The sequence below is a fragment of the Mesoplodon densirostris genome, chromosome 1 (assembly GCF_025265405.1).
Source record: "Mesoplodon densirostris isolate mMesDen1 chromosome 1, mMesDen1 primary haplotype, whole genome shotgun sequence".
Taxonomy (NCBI): Eukaryota; Metazoa; Chordata; class Mammalia; order Artiodactyla; family Ziphiidae; genus Mesoplodon; species Mesoplodon densirostris.
Window position 1 is genome coordinate 35,746,219 of NC_082661.1, and position 16,440 is coordinate 35,762,658.

A 16,440-nucleotide genomic window follows, 5' to 3' on the forward strand; every position below is an offset into this window, starting at 1 on the left:
CTTGTCACTTTGGGAATGAACAACCGTTGATATGTATGTACCAAACCTAAAACAAAATTTGCAAAAGCTCTTTTCTCTAAAATGATACTGCTGTAGGATTCCTTTAAATTAAAATAACCCTTGTTCATTTAAGGGTTTTTTTTTTTTATTGTAAACTCCTTTCCAGAGGGCACAGAGTTAGAACAGCTGACATGCTGCCTGGAACAAAGGCAGAGCATCACATCGTGGGTAAGTAAGGCTTAATTGACAGGATTTTAGTTTATACCCACCTTTATGATCTATCTGGCGCATGAAGTGAGATACACTGGTCCTGTAAGTGAAGAGCCATGGGGTAGATCAGGGGACCGGTACCAGTCCAAGGCCTGTTAGGACCCAGGCCGCACAGCAGGAGGTGAGCAGCGGGCCAGCAAACAAAGCTTCATCTGCCGCTCCCCATCGCTCCCCATCGCTCCCCATTGCTCTGCATCGCTCCCCATCGCTCGAATTACCGCCTGAACCATTCCCACCCCCACAACCCCCACCCCCGTCTGTAGAAAATTGTTTTCCACGAAACTGGTCCCTGGTTCCAAAAAGGTTGGGGCCCGCTGGGGTAGATGGTTCCCTGAGACATGTCATTTTTTAGGTCAAGTAACATGAATAGTATTGGGGAATATGTGGTCTTATAGTGAGACATCCAAGGGCTCATATCACCACTGCCTTGCTATTCTGCTTTACTAACCTCTGCCTTGTACAGGGAAGAAAGGGTGTTTGTGGAGTGGTTCTGATTTGAGGCGTTTTCTCTCTGGGTACGTCCTCCACATTTCAGGAGTGCCATGGGTAAGCTTCACTTCCGCCTATGATTTTGGTAGTGGATGGATGGATTCCACAGAAGGGAGGTTTTGATTTATAATTTGACTATTAGCCCAATCATTTGCCTGTTCAGGTTTATAGGTCATCCATTTAGAAATTAGAAATGGATCAGGTCTAACTTTAAATATGTCTCGGGCTATGGGGGTGGGTAGGGAGCAAACAGCAGAGGACGCTTGCTCAATCTTCTATTAAATCAGCTGTGAAACGCTTAGAGACTTGAGAAAAAAGACTGCAAAGGGTCATCTGAATCAAAGATTATTTGCGTAAACGTTTTTCTCTTGGTACAGGAATTTATAATTGATCTATTTGGGAATTTGTTTTTGCAGACCTGCAATTTAGGCCTAGATAAAAGTCCATGGTCTTTCAGTGGAAGTTGTGGTTGTAGTTCTGTTAACATCAAGCTCTTGTTTTTCCACTGAATGCCTCACATTTTTTTCTTCACCACCATTCTTTCGCTCAGGTCTCCCCTTCCTTTTATTTGGCATGCTTCTACTCACCTACTGTCTTTCCTGTCTCCCCTCCTGGACTGAGTTAGATGCCCCTTTTATTACTGCCGTAGTTCCCTGGGGATAACTTTGTCACCACACTTAAAAAATAATGTCTTGTTTTCATCTCTGTCCTAAGTGTGGGTTCCTTCAGAGCAAGGGCTCTGGTGTATTCATCTTTGTAGCCAACATGTGTGGTGTGGTGTCTGGACCTTAACTGTTTGGATATCAGGGTGCTGAGGTGGACAAAGACTGGGAGTTAAGAGCTAAGTCCGAATTGTAACTTTTTGCTGTATAATCTTGGACAAGTGCTCTTCAGTTTCCTTATAAGTAAGATGAGGGAACTAGCTCACCTGGGGATCTTGTTAAAACTGCAGATTCTGGTTTAGTAGGTCTCTAGTGGTTTGTGATATTTTGCATTTTTAACAAGCTGACAAGAAGAGCGAGTGCTGCCAGTGCAAGAACTACAAAGGACTAGATAACATCTAATGGCTTTTCCAGCTTTTACCTTCTGTGATTTTAGTCACTGTTTTAAATTATGAACAAAATTACAAGATATGCTGTAATTGCTAAACATCTCTCCAGTTTATCAGAATGTGAAACACTGACAATTCTGTGCCTTATTATGAAGTTGTATGATAATGTCCCTGTATTACTTCCAAGATTTTGACTTCGACAGGTTAAAAATATCAAATAGACGTCCGGAAAAACATTTGAGTTAGCACCAGCTTGTCATCTAAATGTCACTACTTGCTTGCTTGCTCTTTGGTGCATATTGGAGAACATTTGCAATAAATAAAATGCTGATGAGGGAGCTGAGATGCATAGACATGTGATCTCATCAGTATAGATACAGACAGGCAAGCTGTTGAGAAATTCATCATCAGAAGAGGAGTTCCTGGTCATTTCCTTCAGTTCTCCAGAAGGTGAGAATCAGATTGTCATATGACATATTGATAGATATGCTGTAGGTAAAGGCAGACTGTACCTATTGAATATGGATTGCTGAGGATGGGTCTTGTTTGAAAACGTCTCTACTGTTTCTTTTAGCTTTTACTTCCTCAGGAAGTCACGATATTTGATTAGGGAGCATTGCCAGCTTAGAAATTTATAGCTGTCCTTGATCTGGTGTACAGATGTCTAAAAGTAGTTGGGTTAATTTTTATTTTTGATTCATAGAAAAAAAATCCCTCTCTTTACTCTTAACCACACCAGGAATATTAAACAGACATAGCTTCAATGTCCAAATGAGTTATATACATGCCTGTGATGGACTGTGATCATTTTTTTTTTCCTCTAAGCAAGTGAAAATCTGGACAAGGGAAATTAAACCCTGAAAAAAATACAGAATGTAGCATATAGTTGAGGGTGGTGATCTTAATTATAATGAAATTTTCACCTCCCACAGAATAAGACGGTTTGTCCTACCAAAGCGAGCTGTATTTCATTTCCTGACTCTGGTTGTGGATTGAACAGAAGTTTTAGAGCTTGCTTCATCATCATCATCATCACTGCATTTTAATCATTTGTAACCCTTGGTTCCCCTAGATCAAACTAGCTGGGACAAACACAGTAGAGGGAGTTGGGTATAAGCAATGGCAACGGAACCAAAATAAATAGTCTTTGGTTTTTGCTCCCACTTAGTGGAATCCATCACTAGAATTCCAACCTTCTCCCTCCCTCCTGGTAGAGCCTTACAGGAGGGAGCTTAGGCATCCTCTGTGGTACACATGGAGCTTTCTTTACTGTTGCCTTTAAAAAAATAATAAATTTATTTATTTATTTTTGGCTGTGTTGGGTCTTCGTTGCTGCGCGCGGGCTTTCTCTGGTTCCGGCGAGCAGGAGTTACTCTTCGTTGTGGTGCATGGGCTTCTCATTGCAGTGGCTTCTCGTTGCAGAGCACGGGCTCTAGGCGCGCGGGCTTCGGTAGCTGTGGCATGTGGGCTTAGCAGTTGTGGCTCGCGGGCTCTAGAGCACAGGCTCAGTAGTTGTGGCGTGTGGACTTAGTTGCTCCAAGGTATGTGGGATCTTCCTGGACTAGGGCTCAAACCCGTGTCCCCTGTATTGGGAGGTGGATTGTTAACCACTGCGCCACCAGGGAAGGCCCTAATGTTGCCTTTTAATTCTGTCATTCTTGCCGGGGGTCTTAATGGAGGCTACCTAGTGGCTTACTTAATCTTAATCTTGCTGTTAGGTTGGAACTCATTTTTAAAATAGTAATGTATGTTGAACCCAAATTAAAGTTTTTGAAGCCAGCTGTGTATCAAAGGCATTTGCTGCAGTCCAAACAGTTGTCTTTTGGGAAATACCTTAACCAGGATTATTATTGTTGTGACCTTCTTTGGAGGCTTAGATAGACCATTTTTTATTACCCTGAGAATTTTTTTTTAACAACAGAACACTCTTTAAAGACTTTCCACTTAGACATTTAATTTGTCTTTGATATTGAACTTAAGTAGCTTATAGCTAATGAAATAGAAAGGAGTTCTTAATAATAATAATGCCTTTTCACTTTCAAATTGCTTTTGAATTGTCCATGGTGGCCTTATAGCTCCAAAATGTTCGTATTATATTTTATGCTTTTTTTAATATTAACGCACACTTTTTATTATATTAAAATCAGGCAATGGTCTGACAATAAAAAGTCTACCTATGGAATACTGTTATGTTAAACTTTACTTACAGGATGTTAAATCCTTAGAACTAAGGTTTTCCCCAGAAAAAGATGGATGGAAACATCAATTGCTTTTCAGACTTGATAGTTGCTGCTTCAAAAGGTGGCTTTACACAAACACTAAGTTAAAAAAAAAAAAAAAAAACAACCTTAGAACACAATGAATTGCTTTTATTTCGGTATGCGTCCAACATCTCAGCATTTAGTGGTCCTGAACAGAAAAGTGGAAAAACGCAGCCATTGGCCAGGAATTCTGGGGATCTGCCGTGCACACCGAGTTCTTTCTTATCCCTGCTGAGGACCGAGAGAAGAAGCAGCAGCACCGAAACCAAAGTGTGCACCGAGTTCATGGTTCTTTTTGTTCCAGTTGTCAGATTCCAAACTAGACCCAAATGGATTGCAAGGATGACCAAATAAGAGCCCTGTTTAAAACTTCAATTTTTAAAAGCAAAAGCAATTACAGGAAAAGAAAACAATTCATTCAGAGGGGGATCGTGTGTGCTTACAAGTGTCTTCTGTGGCCTTTCTCCAAGTTTAACCACCAAGGACTTTGAGAGCTGGCAGGTCTGTGACACTGGTGACTGTTCTTTTCACCTTATCAAAACCTGAGCTAAAAAAACGTATCAGCTGATGATGACAGCAGAGGGTGGCAGGGCTGAGAATCCAATATTCATTTCCCAGGCTGGTGGAGAGTAAGTAAGTGTGGTTCCAAAACTAAATGAGGGAGGTCAGGTATGCTTTCCAGCCTTACCTGATGGCTTCTGGCCAAAGCAAGGAAGTGTCATGGAAAGTGTTGGGTGGTGATGGTGCCAAAAGGGACTTGAGGAGGAGGAAGGACAAAGCAGCACCCCTCGATTAAGGTGGAGGGAGAAGATATTGGGAAAGCCCTGAATTCCTCACCAAAGGCCAATTTCAGAGGAGAGCCAAGGGGGTTACAATCTATGCTTCGGCCAAGGGTGGTAGTGGAGAGTGGGAAGAGGATGGTGGCTTGGAAGCGGGGGCAGCATTTAAGACTTAAAGAAAGAAACCAGGGGTGCAGACGAAGCATCCCCCACACCCAGCAGGAGTCCCACAGGTTGTGACCTGAAACCCTTACATCTACTCTAAGAAGCCACCCCAAGCTGGAGGGCTGTTGCAGGGAGGGAAGAGGCAGGGGGAGGGGAAGGGGAGAAGGCAGAGACCTCAGGCCATGTAATCAGCAGCAAGGTGATTGCATGGTGTGTCTTTTCACAGTTGAGTTAGATGTGCCCCACCGGTTATGATGGGAATCAATTTAAATATACTTTCTTGATCCCAGAAGTTCAACTATGTGGACAGTGGTTACACTTGACAGGATGATTTGTTATAGCACAACTTATATATTTCAAGTGGACAAAAAATTAGTATCATTTACAGTATCTTAAGATAAACTGCCTTTGAATGGGAGCTTCCTTTCCAGTACTTTGAGGTCTACAAGACGTATCTAGAAAATTTGGTACTGTGGAAAATGAAGACTGCTTAAATCGAATGGGGGGTAGAGGAGGGCCTGTGGTTTTTCTTTTTGATTAATTGCTGTAACACTGTCCTTCAGGAGGCTGAGGGAGTTTCATATTTTCTTTAGACATCATTAGGCGCCAAAGCTCTTGCAGGACAACTTTGATGCTATATGAATTCTGCCATTTTGCTAGCACTGATATGGCTCTTGGGTCCACCACTCCATTAGAACTATTAACTCCATTCATATTAATTTTTGTTACAAATCTTACTAAGGGGGGTGCTTCTGGGTATTTAGGTCCACATTCTATTTTAAGACTGTATATTCGGTTTTCATAAATTGTCCGAGCCCATGGTGGCTGCCATCTTGTGTCTCTGTCGCTCAAAGGCCGGCCCCTTCTTTATGCTTTATTTTTAAAGAAATTAGTTTTTACTGTAAAGAGGGCAAGATTATTCATACTATAAAGTACTATGTGTTTTTTTAAAAAATCAGTATTACACATTTATTATGACCTATAGTGTTGATATCCAGAATTCCAAATACTCTTCTCAAAAGAAGATCTAGGGGACATTTTTTTAATATAATTTTTATTTTATATTGGAGTATAGTTGATTTACAATGTTGTGTTAGTTTCAGGTATACAGCAAAGTGATTCAGTTATACATATACATATATCTATTCTTTTTCAGATTCTTTTCCCATATAGATTATTACAAAACACTGAGTATAGGTCCCTGTGCTATACAGTAGGTTAGGGGACATTCTTAATAAGAGTGAACCTCTTTAGTTAATCAGTTGTTACCCAGAAGACTAGTTACAGATAATTTCATAGAGAAAGATATTCTGATAGAAGCAAACTGGATTTTCCCCTCTCTTAATCTCCAGAGAATTTTCTTTTTTAAACATAGGCACATTCCAGTACCAATTTTTTAAATTAATTAATTAATTAATTTTTGGCTGCATTGGGTCTTCATTGCTGTGTGCGGACTTTCTTTAGTTGCAGCGAGCAGGGGCTACTCTTCGTTGCAGTATGTGGGCTTCTCATTGCAGTGTCTTCTCTTGTTGCGGAGCGTGGGCTCTAGGCTTGTAGGCTCAGTAGTTGTGGCTCGTGGGCTCTAGGGTGCAGGCTCAGTAGTTGTGGTGCATGGGCTTAGTTGCTTCTTGGCATGTCGGATCTTCCCGGACCAGGGCGTGAACTCGTGTCCCCTGCATTGGCAGGCCGATTCTTAACCACTGCGCCACCAGGGAAGTCCCAATCACCAGAGATTTTAACACAGAAAAATAAAAATTTTATCCAAAATTAATTGCATGCCTATTTATGTCACCTCTGATTTACCATTAAATCTGGATGTCTGTCAGTCTTTAAAGAACAGTTAGATCCACTTCTTTTGTGTTCCAGGTAAAAAGCAGATGTGTTAGCACAGGCTCATTTTTTTTCTCTGTAGTTTCGGATACGTTTTTGGCTTTACCTGATTAGTATATTGACCTACTAATAATAGCAGGTTCAGTTTTTGTCTCTTAAGCAGTCCCCAGCATAGACAAAAACAGCGTTCACTCTTAGTCTCAAAAACATACATACTGCAGATCTGGAAAATCTCTTCACTGCACTCATACCAACTTACGAGTGCAGTGAAGGGATGTGTCCCTTCCCATCAGTGTAACTCCAAGCCTTCCTAGAGAAGAAAGGAGAGGACTATCAGAGGAAGTGAAGTCCTTTGTAAGAGAAATTATCAAGCATCTCTGTTAAGATCATTGGACTGTTCCTACTCAGACATTCAACTCTTCACCAGATTACAAAAGTTTCTTGGGGTCCTTCCAACTTTTTGTTTGTTTTTATGTGTTTTTTGCTGCCTTCATAGGACAACCCAGGTCTCTTATTTTTATTAGGACTTCACAGGATTTTTCCTCAATGGTGTTGTTTCCTAGGTTTTGAGCATGTGAATATCAGACCCATCAGTTCCACATCTGCCTTATCTCTGAATATCATAAGTTTGAGCAGTGTTTTGGTTAACCCAATAATAATACTTTCACATCTTCTCACCTCCCTTACTCTAGTAGATACCTCTGAAATATGTGGGAAAGCAGTTATTGGTGATTGAAAACTCTTCTAGGTCAGCACACTGACCAATTCATGGCCCAATCAGTCCTGTTGCAAATCCCCATCGATGTGTTCTCCTAGGTACAAATATGGCTCCACGGAAACAATATTGTTATCATTCTGTGAACGAATGATGGTTAAGAGGGAGGAGAGGAATGATTATACCCTATAGATAGGCTATAAAAAGTTTCCTCTAGAGTCTGGATCAAAATGGTGGAGTAGGAAGATCCTGAGCTCACCTCCTCCCCTGGACACACCAAATCTACAACTACATATAGACAACTATCTCTGAGAATGACCTGAGGGCTAGCAAAACAGATTTTCAGATTTGTTATATATGAACCTCATGGTAACCACAATCAAAAACCTATAACAGATACACAAAAAATAAAGAGAAAGGAATACAAACATAATACTAAAGAAAGTCATCAGAGCACAAGGGGAAGGAACAAGAGAATAAGAAAGGAACAGAGAAGAATTGTAAAAACAACCATAAAACAATTAACAAAATAGCAATAGGTATATCCCTGTAAGTAATTAAATGTAAATGAACTAAATGCTGCAATCAAAAGACATAGGGTGGCTGAATGGATTAAAAAAAAAGACCCATTTATATGCTGCCTGTAAGAGACTCACTTCAGATTTAAAGATACACACAGACTGAAAGTGAAGGGATGGAAAAAGATATTTTATGCAAATAGAAATGAAAGGAAAGCTGGGTTAGCAATATTTACATCAGACAAAATAGACTTTGAAACAAAGACTGTCACAGAAGACAAAAAGAGGCATTACATAATGATAAAGGGATCAATCCAACAAGAAGATAATAACACTTGTAAATATGCACCCAACTCAGGAGCACCTAAATACATAAACCAAATATTAATAGATGTAAAGTGAGATATTGACAGTAACACAATAATAGTAGGGGACTTTAAAGCCTCACTTACATCAATGGATAGATCATTCAGAGAGAAAATCAATAAGGAAACATTGGCCTTAAATGACACATTATATCCAATGGACTCAATAGATATCTACAGAACATTTCACCCAAAACTAGCAGAATATACCTTCTTTTCCAGTGCACATGGAACATTCTCCCAGATAGATCACATCTGAGCCACAAAACAAGTCTCAGAAAATTTAAGAACACTGAAATTATATTAAATAAGCATCTTTTGGGACCACAATGGTATGAAAATAGAAATCAGTTACAAGAAGAATGGAAAAAACACAAACATGTGGAGGCTAAACAACATGATGCTAAGCAACCAGTGGGCCAGTGAAGAAAGAAAAGAGGAAATCACAAAATACCTTGAGACAAATGAAAATGGAAATACAATGTTCCAAAATCAGTGGAACACAGCAAAAGCAGTTTTGAGAAAGAAGTTTATAGTGATCCAGGCCTACCTCGGGAAACAAAAATCTCAAATAAATAATCTAACCTTACACCTAAAGGAACTAGAAAAAGAAGAACAAATAGAGCCCAAAGTTAGTAGAAGGAAGGAAGGAAAAAATATCAGAGCAGAAATAAATGCAATAGAGACTAAAAAACAATAGAAAGTACAATGAAACTAAAAGCTGATTCTTTGAAGAGATAAACAAAATTGATAAACCTTTAGCCAAACTCATAAAGAGAGGACCCAAATAAATAAAAACAAATGAAAGAGAAGTTACAACTGATACCACAGAAATGCAAAGGATCATAAGAGTCTGTGATGAACAATTACTTGCCAACAAATTGGACAACCTAGAAGAAATGGATAAATTCCTAGAAACATACAATCTTCTGAGACTGAATCACGAAGAAACAGAAAATCTGAACAGACAGATCACTAGTAATGAAATTGAATCAGTAATCAAAAAGTTCCAGACAAAAGTCCAGAACCACACAGCTTCACAGGTGAACTCTACCAAACATTTTAAAAAGACTTAATATCAATCTGTCTTTCTCAAACTATTCTAAAAAATTAAAGAGAAAAAGGAACACTTCAAAAGTCATTCTACAAGGGCAGTGTTACCCTGATACCAAAACCAGATACAGACACTATAAAAAAAAGAAAATCACATGACAGTGTTCCTGATGAACAAAGATGCAAAAATCCTCAGCAAAGTATTAGGAAACCAAATTCAATACATTAAAAGGGTCATATACCACAATGAAGTGGGATTTGTTCCAGCAATTCAAGGATGGTTCCACATCTGCAAATCAATCAACATGAAACATTATATTAACAAAACGAAGGATAAAAATCATATGATCATCCCAACAGATGCAGAAATAGCATTTGACAAAATTCAACATCGATTTATGAAAAAAACTGTCAACAAAGTGAGTATAGAGGGAATATAACCTCAACATAATAAAGGCCATATATGACAGACTCACAACTAACATAATACTCAATGGTGTAAAGCTGAACGCTATTCCTCTGACATCAGGAACAGGACAAGAATGCCCACCCTCACCACTTTTATTCACCATAGTAATGGATTACTATTTTCAGATGACATGCTACTGTATATAGAAAACCTTAAAGACTCCTCCAAAATAACTGTTAGAACTAATAAATGAATTCAGTGAATCTGTGGGATTCAAAATCAGTATATAGAAATCTGTTATGTTTCTGTATAGTAATAACAAACTTTCAGAAGGAGAAGTGAAGGAAATAATCCCATTTACATTTGCATCAAAAAGAATAAAATACCTAGGAATAAATTTAATCAAGGAGGTGAAAGACCTGAACTTTGAAAACTATAAGACATTGATGAAAGAAATTGAAGATGACACAAATAAATGGAAAGATTATGGTATTATGCTCATGGATAGGAGAATTAATATTGGTAAAATGTACACATTACCCAAAGCAATCTACAGATTCAGTGCAATCCCTATGAAAATACAGCATTTTTCACAGAACGGAACAAATAATCCTAAAATTCACATGGAACTGCAAAAGGCCCTTAATAACCAAAGTAGTCTTAAGAAAGAAAAACAAAGTTGGAGTTATCATGCTTCCTGATTTCAAACTATACTAGAAAGCTATAGTAATCAAAACTATATGGCACAAAAACAGATGCATAGATCAATGGGACAGAATAGAGAGCCTAGAAATAAACCCACTCACATGTGGGTCAATTAATTTACAACAGAGGAGCCAAGACCATACATTGGGGAAAAGACATTCTCATCAGCAAGTGATGCTGGGAAAACAATCACTCTCCTATACCATATACAAAAAGAAACTCAAAATGGATTAAAGACTTAAATGTAAGGCCTGAAACCATAAAACTCCTAGAAGAAAACATAGGCAGTATGCTCTTTGACATCGTTCTTAGCAATATTTTTTTGGATGTATCTCCTCAGGCAAAAATAAACAAATAGGACTACATCAAACTAAAAAGCTGTTGCACAGCTAAGGAAACCATCAACAAAATGAAAAGACAATCTACTGAATGGTAGAAGATATTTGCAAATGATATATTTGATAAAGGGTTAATATCCAAAATATATAGAGAACTCACACAACTCAACATCAAAAACAATCTGATTTTTAAAATGGGCATTTAAAAAATGAATATACATTTATCCTTGGAAGACATACACGTGGCCAGCAGACACATGAACAGATGCTCAACATCACTACATCAGGGAAATGCAAATCAAAACCACCCCACACCTGTCAGAATGGCTGTCATCAAAAAGACAACAATTAAGAACCATTGTTACTTAAAATTAAAAAAAAAAAAACAATTTGAACATGATTTTTTCTGTATTGAAAGCTTGAATTATTCGTTTTATATTTGGATCCTTCTGAATCTTTTCTTAGTGTAACTTTTGGAATATGAATTTATAATTGAATATTGAGATGTGAAGCCGTGAAATCAGCAATATTAACAAATCAATGTAAGCAAGAAGTGCCAATTGCCAATCATCACAAGACAGGTACAAAGAAATGTGAAGAAGAAAAAAAAAAGACAACAAATTAAGTGTTGGCAAGGACATGGAAAAAAGGGAACCCTTGTGCAGTATTGGTGGACTTCATGCAGTGCACCAATTGTATGAAGTTTCCTCAAAAAATTAAAAATAGGACTACCATACAATCCAGCAGTTCCACTTCTGGGTATTTATCCAGAAAGTATGAGAACACTAATTTGAAAAATATAGGCAGACCTTTGTTCATTGCAGCATTATTTATAGTAGCCAAGATATGGATGAATGGCAAATAGCAAGATTTCATTATTTCTCATGGCTGAGTAATATTCCATTGTGTGTGTGTGTCTGTGTGTGTCTGTGTGTGTGTCTTTGTGTCTGTGTACCATACCTCACACACACACACACACACACATACACACACAGGAATATTACTCAGGCATGAAAATAATGAAATCTTGCCATTTGCAACAGCACGGATGGACCTAGAGGGGTATTATGCTAAGTGAAATAAGTCAGACAGAGAAAGACAAATACCATATGATTTCACTTATATGTGGAATCTAAAAAATGAAATAAGTGAACAAACAAAACAGAAACAGACTCACAGATACAGAGGAAAAATTGTTGGTTGCTAGAGGGGAGGATGGACGGGGGGGTTGGACAAACTAGGTGAAGGTGATTAAGAGGTATAAATTTCCAGTTATAAAATAAATAAGTCAATGGGGATGTAGGGAATATAGTCAGTAATATTTTAAGAACTTTGTGTGGTGACAGATGGTTACTAGACTTATTGTGGTGATCAGTTTGTGATGAATCACTGTGCTGTACACCTGAAACTAATATTGTATGTCAGTTGTACTTCATTGTACACGTTTTAATCTGATGATATATTATATGGTTTTGCTTGTTACTCTTTATTCATTAAAAGAAAAAAGCACAATCCAACAATTAATAATTTTTTTCTTTTCAGTTTCCCAAAAAAGACTTACAGCAAAATGAATAATCCAGCTATCAAGAGAATAGGAAATCATATCATCAAATCTCCTGAGGACAAGCGAGAATACCGTGGACTAGAGCTGGCCAATGGGATCAAAGTACTTCTCATCAGTGATCCCACAACAGATAAATCATCAGCAGCACTTGATGTACACATAGGTACAGTTTAAAATTATGAATTAAGCTTTGTTCAGTTTCATTGACCTAATGTTGACAATTATTAGAACTCTCCATATTTGTTCGAATGGAGACCTGGTAGTTACCAGTTTGATGTACCTTACTTTGTACAGTAGTCCTGTACAGCTGTTGGTAATCTACAGTAGTCTAAGTTAAATCGCCTTACATTTACCAGAAGTATCTTGTTAGGTTCCCAGCTAAGGTGACCTAGCAGCAAGGAAATTCATTCCCATCCTTTAAAACAGTGACAGTTCTAATGCCTTTACTTTTATAAACTTTTGATATACTAGGGAATACCATATTTCCTAAATTCTTGTGTGCACATTTCTTCCACATTTAATGCTGCTTTAATCAAGTTATTTCTTATTTATATGTACATTTAGTTTCTTTTTTTCCTCTCTGAAAAGCTTTTATTTAACTCAATGGCATTTTAGAATTGGGAAAATAAGATAATAACCATCATAAGTTGAACAAATAATTATTGCCAAGCACAGCTCAGTGTGCTTTGCAAGTTATCATCTAATTTGTAGTTGCACAACTCTCTAAGTAAGGTATGTATACAAAAAGTGACTGAGGGCTTCACTGGTGGTGCAGTGGTTGAGAATCTGCCTGCCAATGCAGAGGACATGGGTTTAAGACCTGGTCCGGGAAGATCCCACATGATGCGGAGCAACAAAGGCCATGTGCCACAACTACTGAGCCTGCACTCTGGAGCCCACGAGCCACAGCTACTGAAGCCCGCGTTCCCCGCAACAAGATAAGCCACCACAATGAGAAGCCTGCACACCACAATGAAGAGTAGCCCCCACTCACAGCAACTAGAGAAAGCCCGCGTGCAGCAACGAAGACCCAGTGCGGCCAAAAGAGAAAAAAAAAAAAGTGACAGAAGCAAAATATTTTGCTCAAAGTTTTACAGTTAGTAGAGCTGCTAACCCCCAAACGTATGCTCTTAGCACTATGCTATATTGCCTCCTGCAATAAAATATGAGAGCTACAAAGTTTCTAGCTCTTTAAAACAGTGAATTCAACTCTTCCTCTTAGTGTGATGTGTGAGGAAACTAATGTCCAGAGGAGTTAAGTATCTGCCCAAGGCCACCAACTAACTGATTTCAAAAGCTGGGGCTTGAATCTAAAAAGCACCATTTAGAGTAGCCTATGCTTAACTTTCTCTGACTGTGGTTGGAGTTATCATGCTAACAGAAGTTCCAAATCATCTGTGATTTATCTGTACTCCATAGCTTTCAACATTTAAAAAAATGATTTATTATATATGTATATTTTCTCTTCTCTTTCAGGTTCCTTGTCAGATCCTGCAAATATTGCTGGCTTAAGTCATTTTTGTGAACATATGCTATTTTTAGGAACAAAGAAATACCCTAAAGAAAATGAATACAGCCAGTTTCTCAGTGAGCATGCAGGAAGTTCAAATGCCTTTACTAGTGGAGAGCATACCAATTACTATTTTGATGTTTCTCATGAACACCTAGAAGGTGCCCTAGACAGGTAATGCTGAAAATACCCTATGAATTATCCACCTTTGTTCACTTATCATGTTAATAATAATAATTAATATTTTTACAAAGATGTCTTCACAGCTTTATAGCTTAACAAAAGATATTTTAACCAGTATTTTCCCTCTCTGGATTTTATAAAAAAGAAAATAATGAATGATGTCATATATTTACTTTGTGGTAGAGGAAAAATAATGGCATGACTTTAAACCAGACTTTAAGCCTACAAAATATTTTATTGACTTATAAAATTCTCACCAGGCCTTCCCATTCTAACTGGTATTACATATGAAGCATGTGATGAAGAATAAACTGTAATAATGTCATGGATCTCCTTTCAACCATACTCCTGTTCCAGAATGCTGGAACTTAAATATTCTGTTCTCCTTTAGTTCCTCAATCCTCAAGGATACTTAGTGGATACAGAATGTTTTGACCTGCTGTTTCAGCCCTGGGGACATTTTGTGAAAGTATTTTCTGGAGCAAGCTCCATTAGGCTATTTTAATTTCTTGGTCAATTTTCTGTACAGCTAACAATATATAATTTTTTATCATATCAGTGATTTGATTCATTGTTCAAAGTGTAATTTTTCCCGTGGTGAATTTTTAGTTTTCTGTGTTACCAAGAAGGTGTAATTCTGCAGCCTTTTGATGGGTCTATAATGAAGTTTGACTTCACCGTTTTAGTAATTCTCAGCTTTAATTGCTTACTTATATTAATAGTCATTTTTTTTCAAACCTAATAGTTTGAATTTATTCTGTAGCACAACGAACATTAACAGAACAAGGGCATGGGTTCAGGATACAGGACTGGGTCTGAGTAGCCTGTTTCTTATTTATTCTAGCGTATGTTTCAGTCTTCAGGCAGCAGCTTTGAGGTGTAATCATCTTTTGTATGTATTCCCAGAAGACTGCCATTAATGAGTTCCCTGGGATCATACACTGAATTTAATTTCCTGCTTTACAAATGCTTCAGCAGATGTTCATATAATAGATCTCTGTTTGATGGAGGATGTCTGTTACTTGGATCAGAGTAAAAAAACCACTTATATAGAGCATCTTTCAAAAATATTGATTATACTGTGTCAGAATCATGACCCTTTATGTGGACTTATCCAGCTATGGTATGTAGCTATTAGGCACTTTTCCCAGCCTGAATTGAGGTAGGTAAAAGTGGTTATATGTCTAGAAGTATCTGTTTCCATATATCTTTGATTATAGGCTCCGGATAGATGGAGTTTCCCTTTGGATTGGTATACGTAAAGTACTTAGCACGGGATTGTATTCACTATGTGCTTAAAATAATATCAAGTAATGGTAACCGTCTTTTTGACGGCTGTACTATGAGGTGCAGTTGCTGAGATGTTTATAAACCCAGGAGTCTCTTAGGCCCACTGAGTAGTAGTCGCATTCAGACAGAGCCTCTTCTCTTGGCTCCATCTGAATTCTGGACGTTGTTTTTTTATAAGATGGGGTCTAAAGTTTCTTAAGAAGACATTACTGTATGAAATCATGATTTAAATTGCAACCTGATATAGGAGAGTTAATTTATTAACTAAAGGAATCTTAGTTCAGCTTTGGTACTACTATTAAAGAATAGCCTCAAGAAAAGCATATTGGTTACTTACGTTAAAGTTACATGCCATGTTATTTGTTGAACCACTGCTTATTAGATTTTTAAAATTCTCTTAATATTTCATAAAAGCCCATAATTATGTCTTAGTCAAACTACTGTGTCATAGGTTTTTCACTCCATTATTTTTTCCACTAATTAAAGTTTGTTTCCTTTTCTTTATAAGAAGGAAAAATATTCAGATAGAGCCTTTTAAAAATAGGTCACCTAGTGTGTCCTAAAATGCCTGAGTCTTAGTGAAATTGCACTTAAAACTGTAAATTTAAGATTTATTGCCTAAGAACCATCACCTGCCTTTTCCTTTCTTGGAGAATTAGGCATATACAACAGGGATTTTCATGGACATGCCGAATTGTAAATCTTAAATACATTGCTTCTGTCTCATAAGTCTGCCCTGACTTTTTGTTGTTGTATTGTGGTTTATAATAAGAAATATATATTTGGTCTTTGTCCCTGGTCCTGGCCCATAGCTCCTAAAACCCTTGGAATTTCCTGAGATGGGAGCCAAAGGTTGCTTTTTGTTATTTTAATGAAGTGACTTTGGGGAAATTCCTTGATAATCTGAGGTTGGGGGCTGGTTGCCAGGGGAGCCAGCCCTGTGAT

At 37.8% G+C, this 16,440-nt stretch overlaps 2 protein-coding genes across 3 annotated transcripts in view; one reads left to right on the top strand and one right to left on the bottom strand.

Annotated features, from left to right (window-relative positions):
• IDE (insulin degrading enzyme) overlaps positions 1–16,440 on the top strand; it is a 122,658-nt gene that overhangs the window by 35,975 nt on the left and 70,243 nt on the right. For both annotated transcript variants that reach the window (XM_060101998.1, XM_060101988.1), the window contains exons 2-3: positions 12,491–12,675; positions 13,989–14,196. In XM_060101998.1, the coding sequence (XP_059957981.1) occupies positions 12,491–12,675; positions 13,989–14,196 (393 nt within the window). The remainder of the gene's footprint in view (positions 1–12,490; positions 12,676–13,988; positions 14,197–16,440) is intronic.
• On the bottom strand, positions 4,840–7,645 carry LOC132483774 (ubiquitin-conjugating enzyme E2 variant 1-like). Its single transcript, XM_060089917.1, has 3 exons — positions 7,608–7,645; positions 7,105–7,155; positions 4,840–5,880 (listed from the first exon to the last, which is right to left on the bottom strand). The coding sequence occupies exons 1-3, from the start codon at positions 7,643–7,645 to the stop codon at positions 5,553–5,555; spliced, it is 417 nt and encodes a 138-aa protein (XP_059945900.1). The 3' UTR covers positions 4,840–5,552.

Bases quoted from the DNA above. Each gene is read 5' to 3' on its own strand.
- LOC132483774 (XM_060089917.1), bottom strand. From the start codon at position 7,645: ATGGGGATTTGCAACAGGACTGATTGGGCCATGAATTG. The intron at 7,156-7,607 runs GTCAGTGTGCTG...TTTCTTCTCTAG, and splicing joins ACTGATTGGGCCATGAATTG to GAAGGCTTGGAGTTACACTG. The intron at 5,881-7,104 runs GTAAGTTGGTAT...TAAAGCATAAAG, and splicing joins CACATCCCTTCACTGCACTC to AAGGGGCCGGCCTTTGAGCG.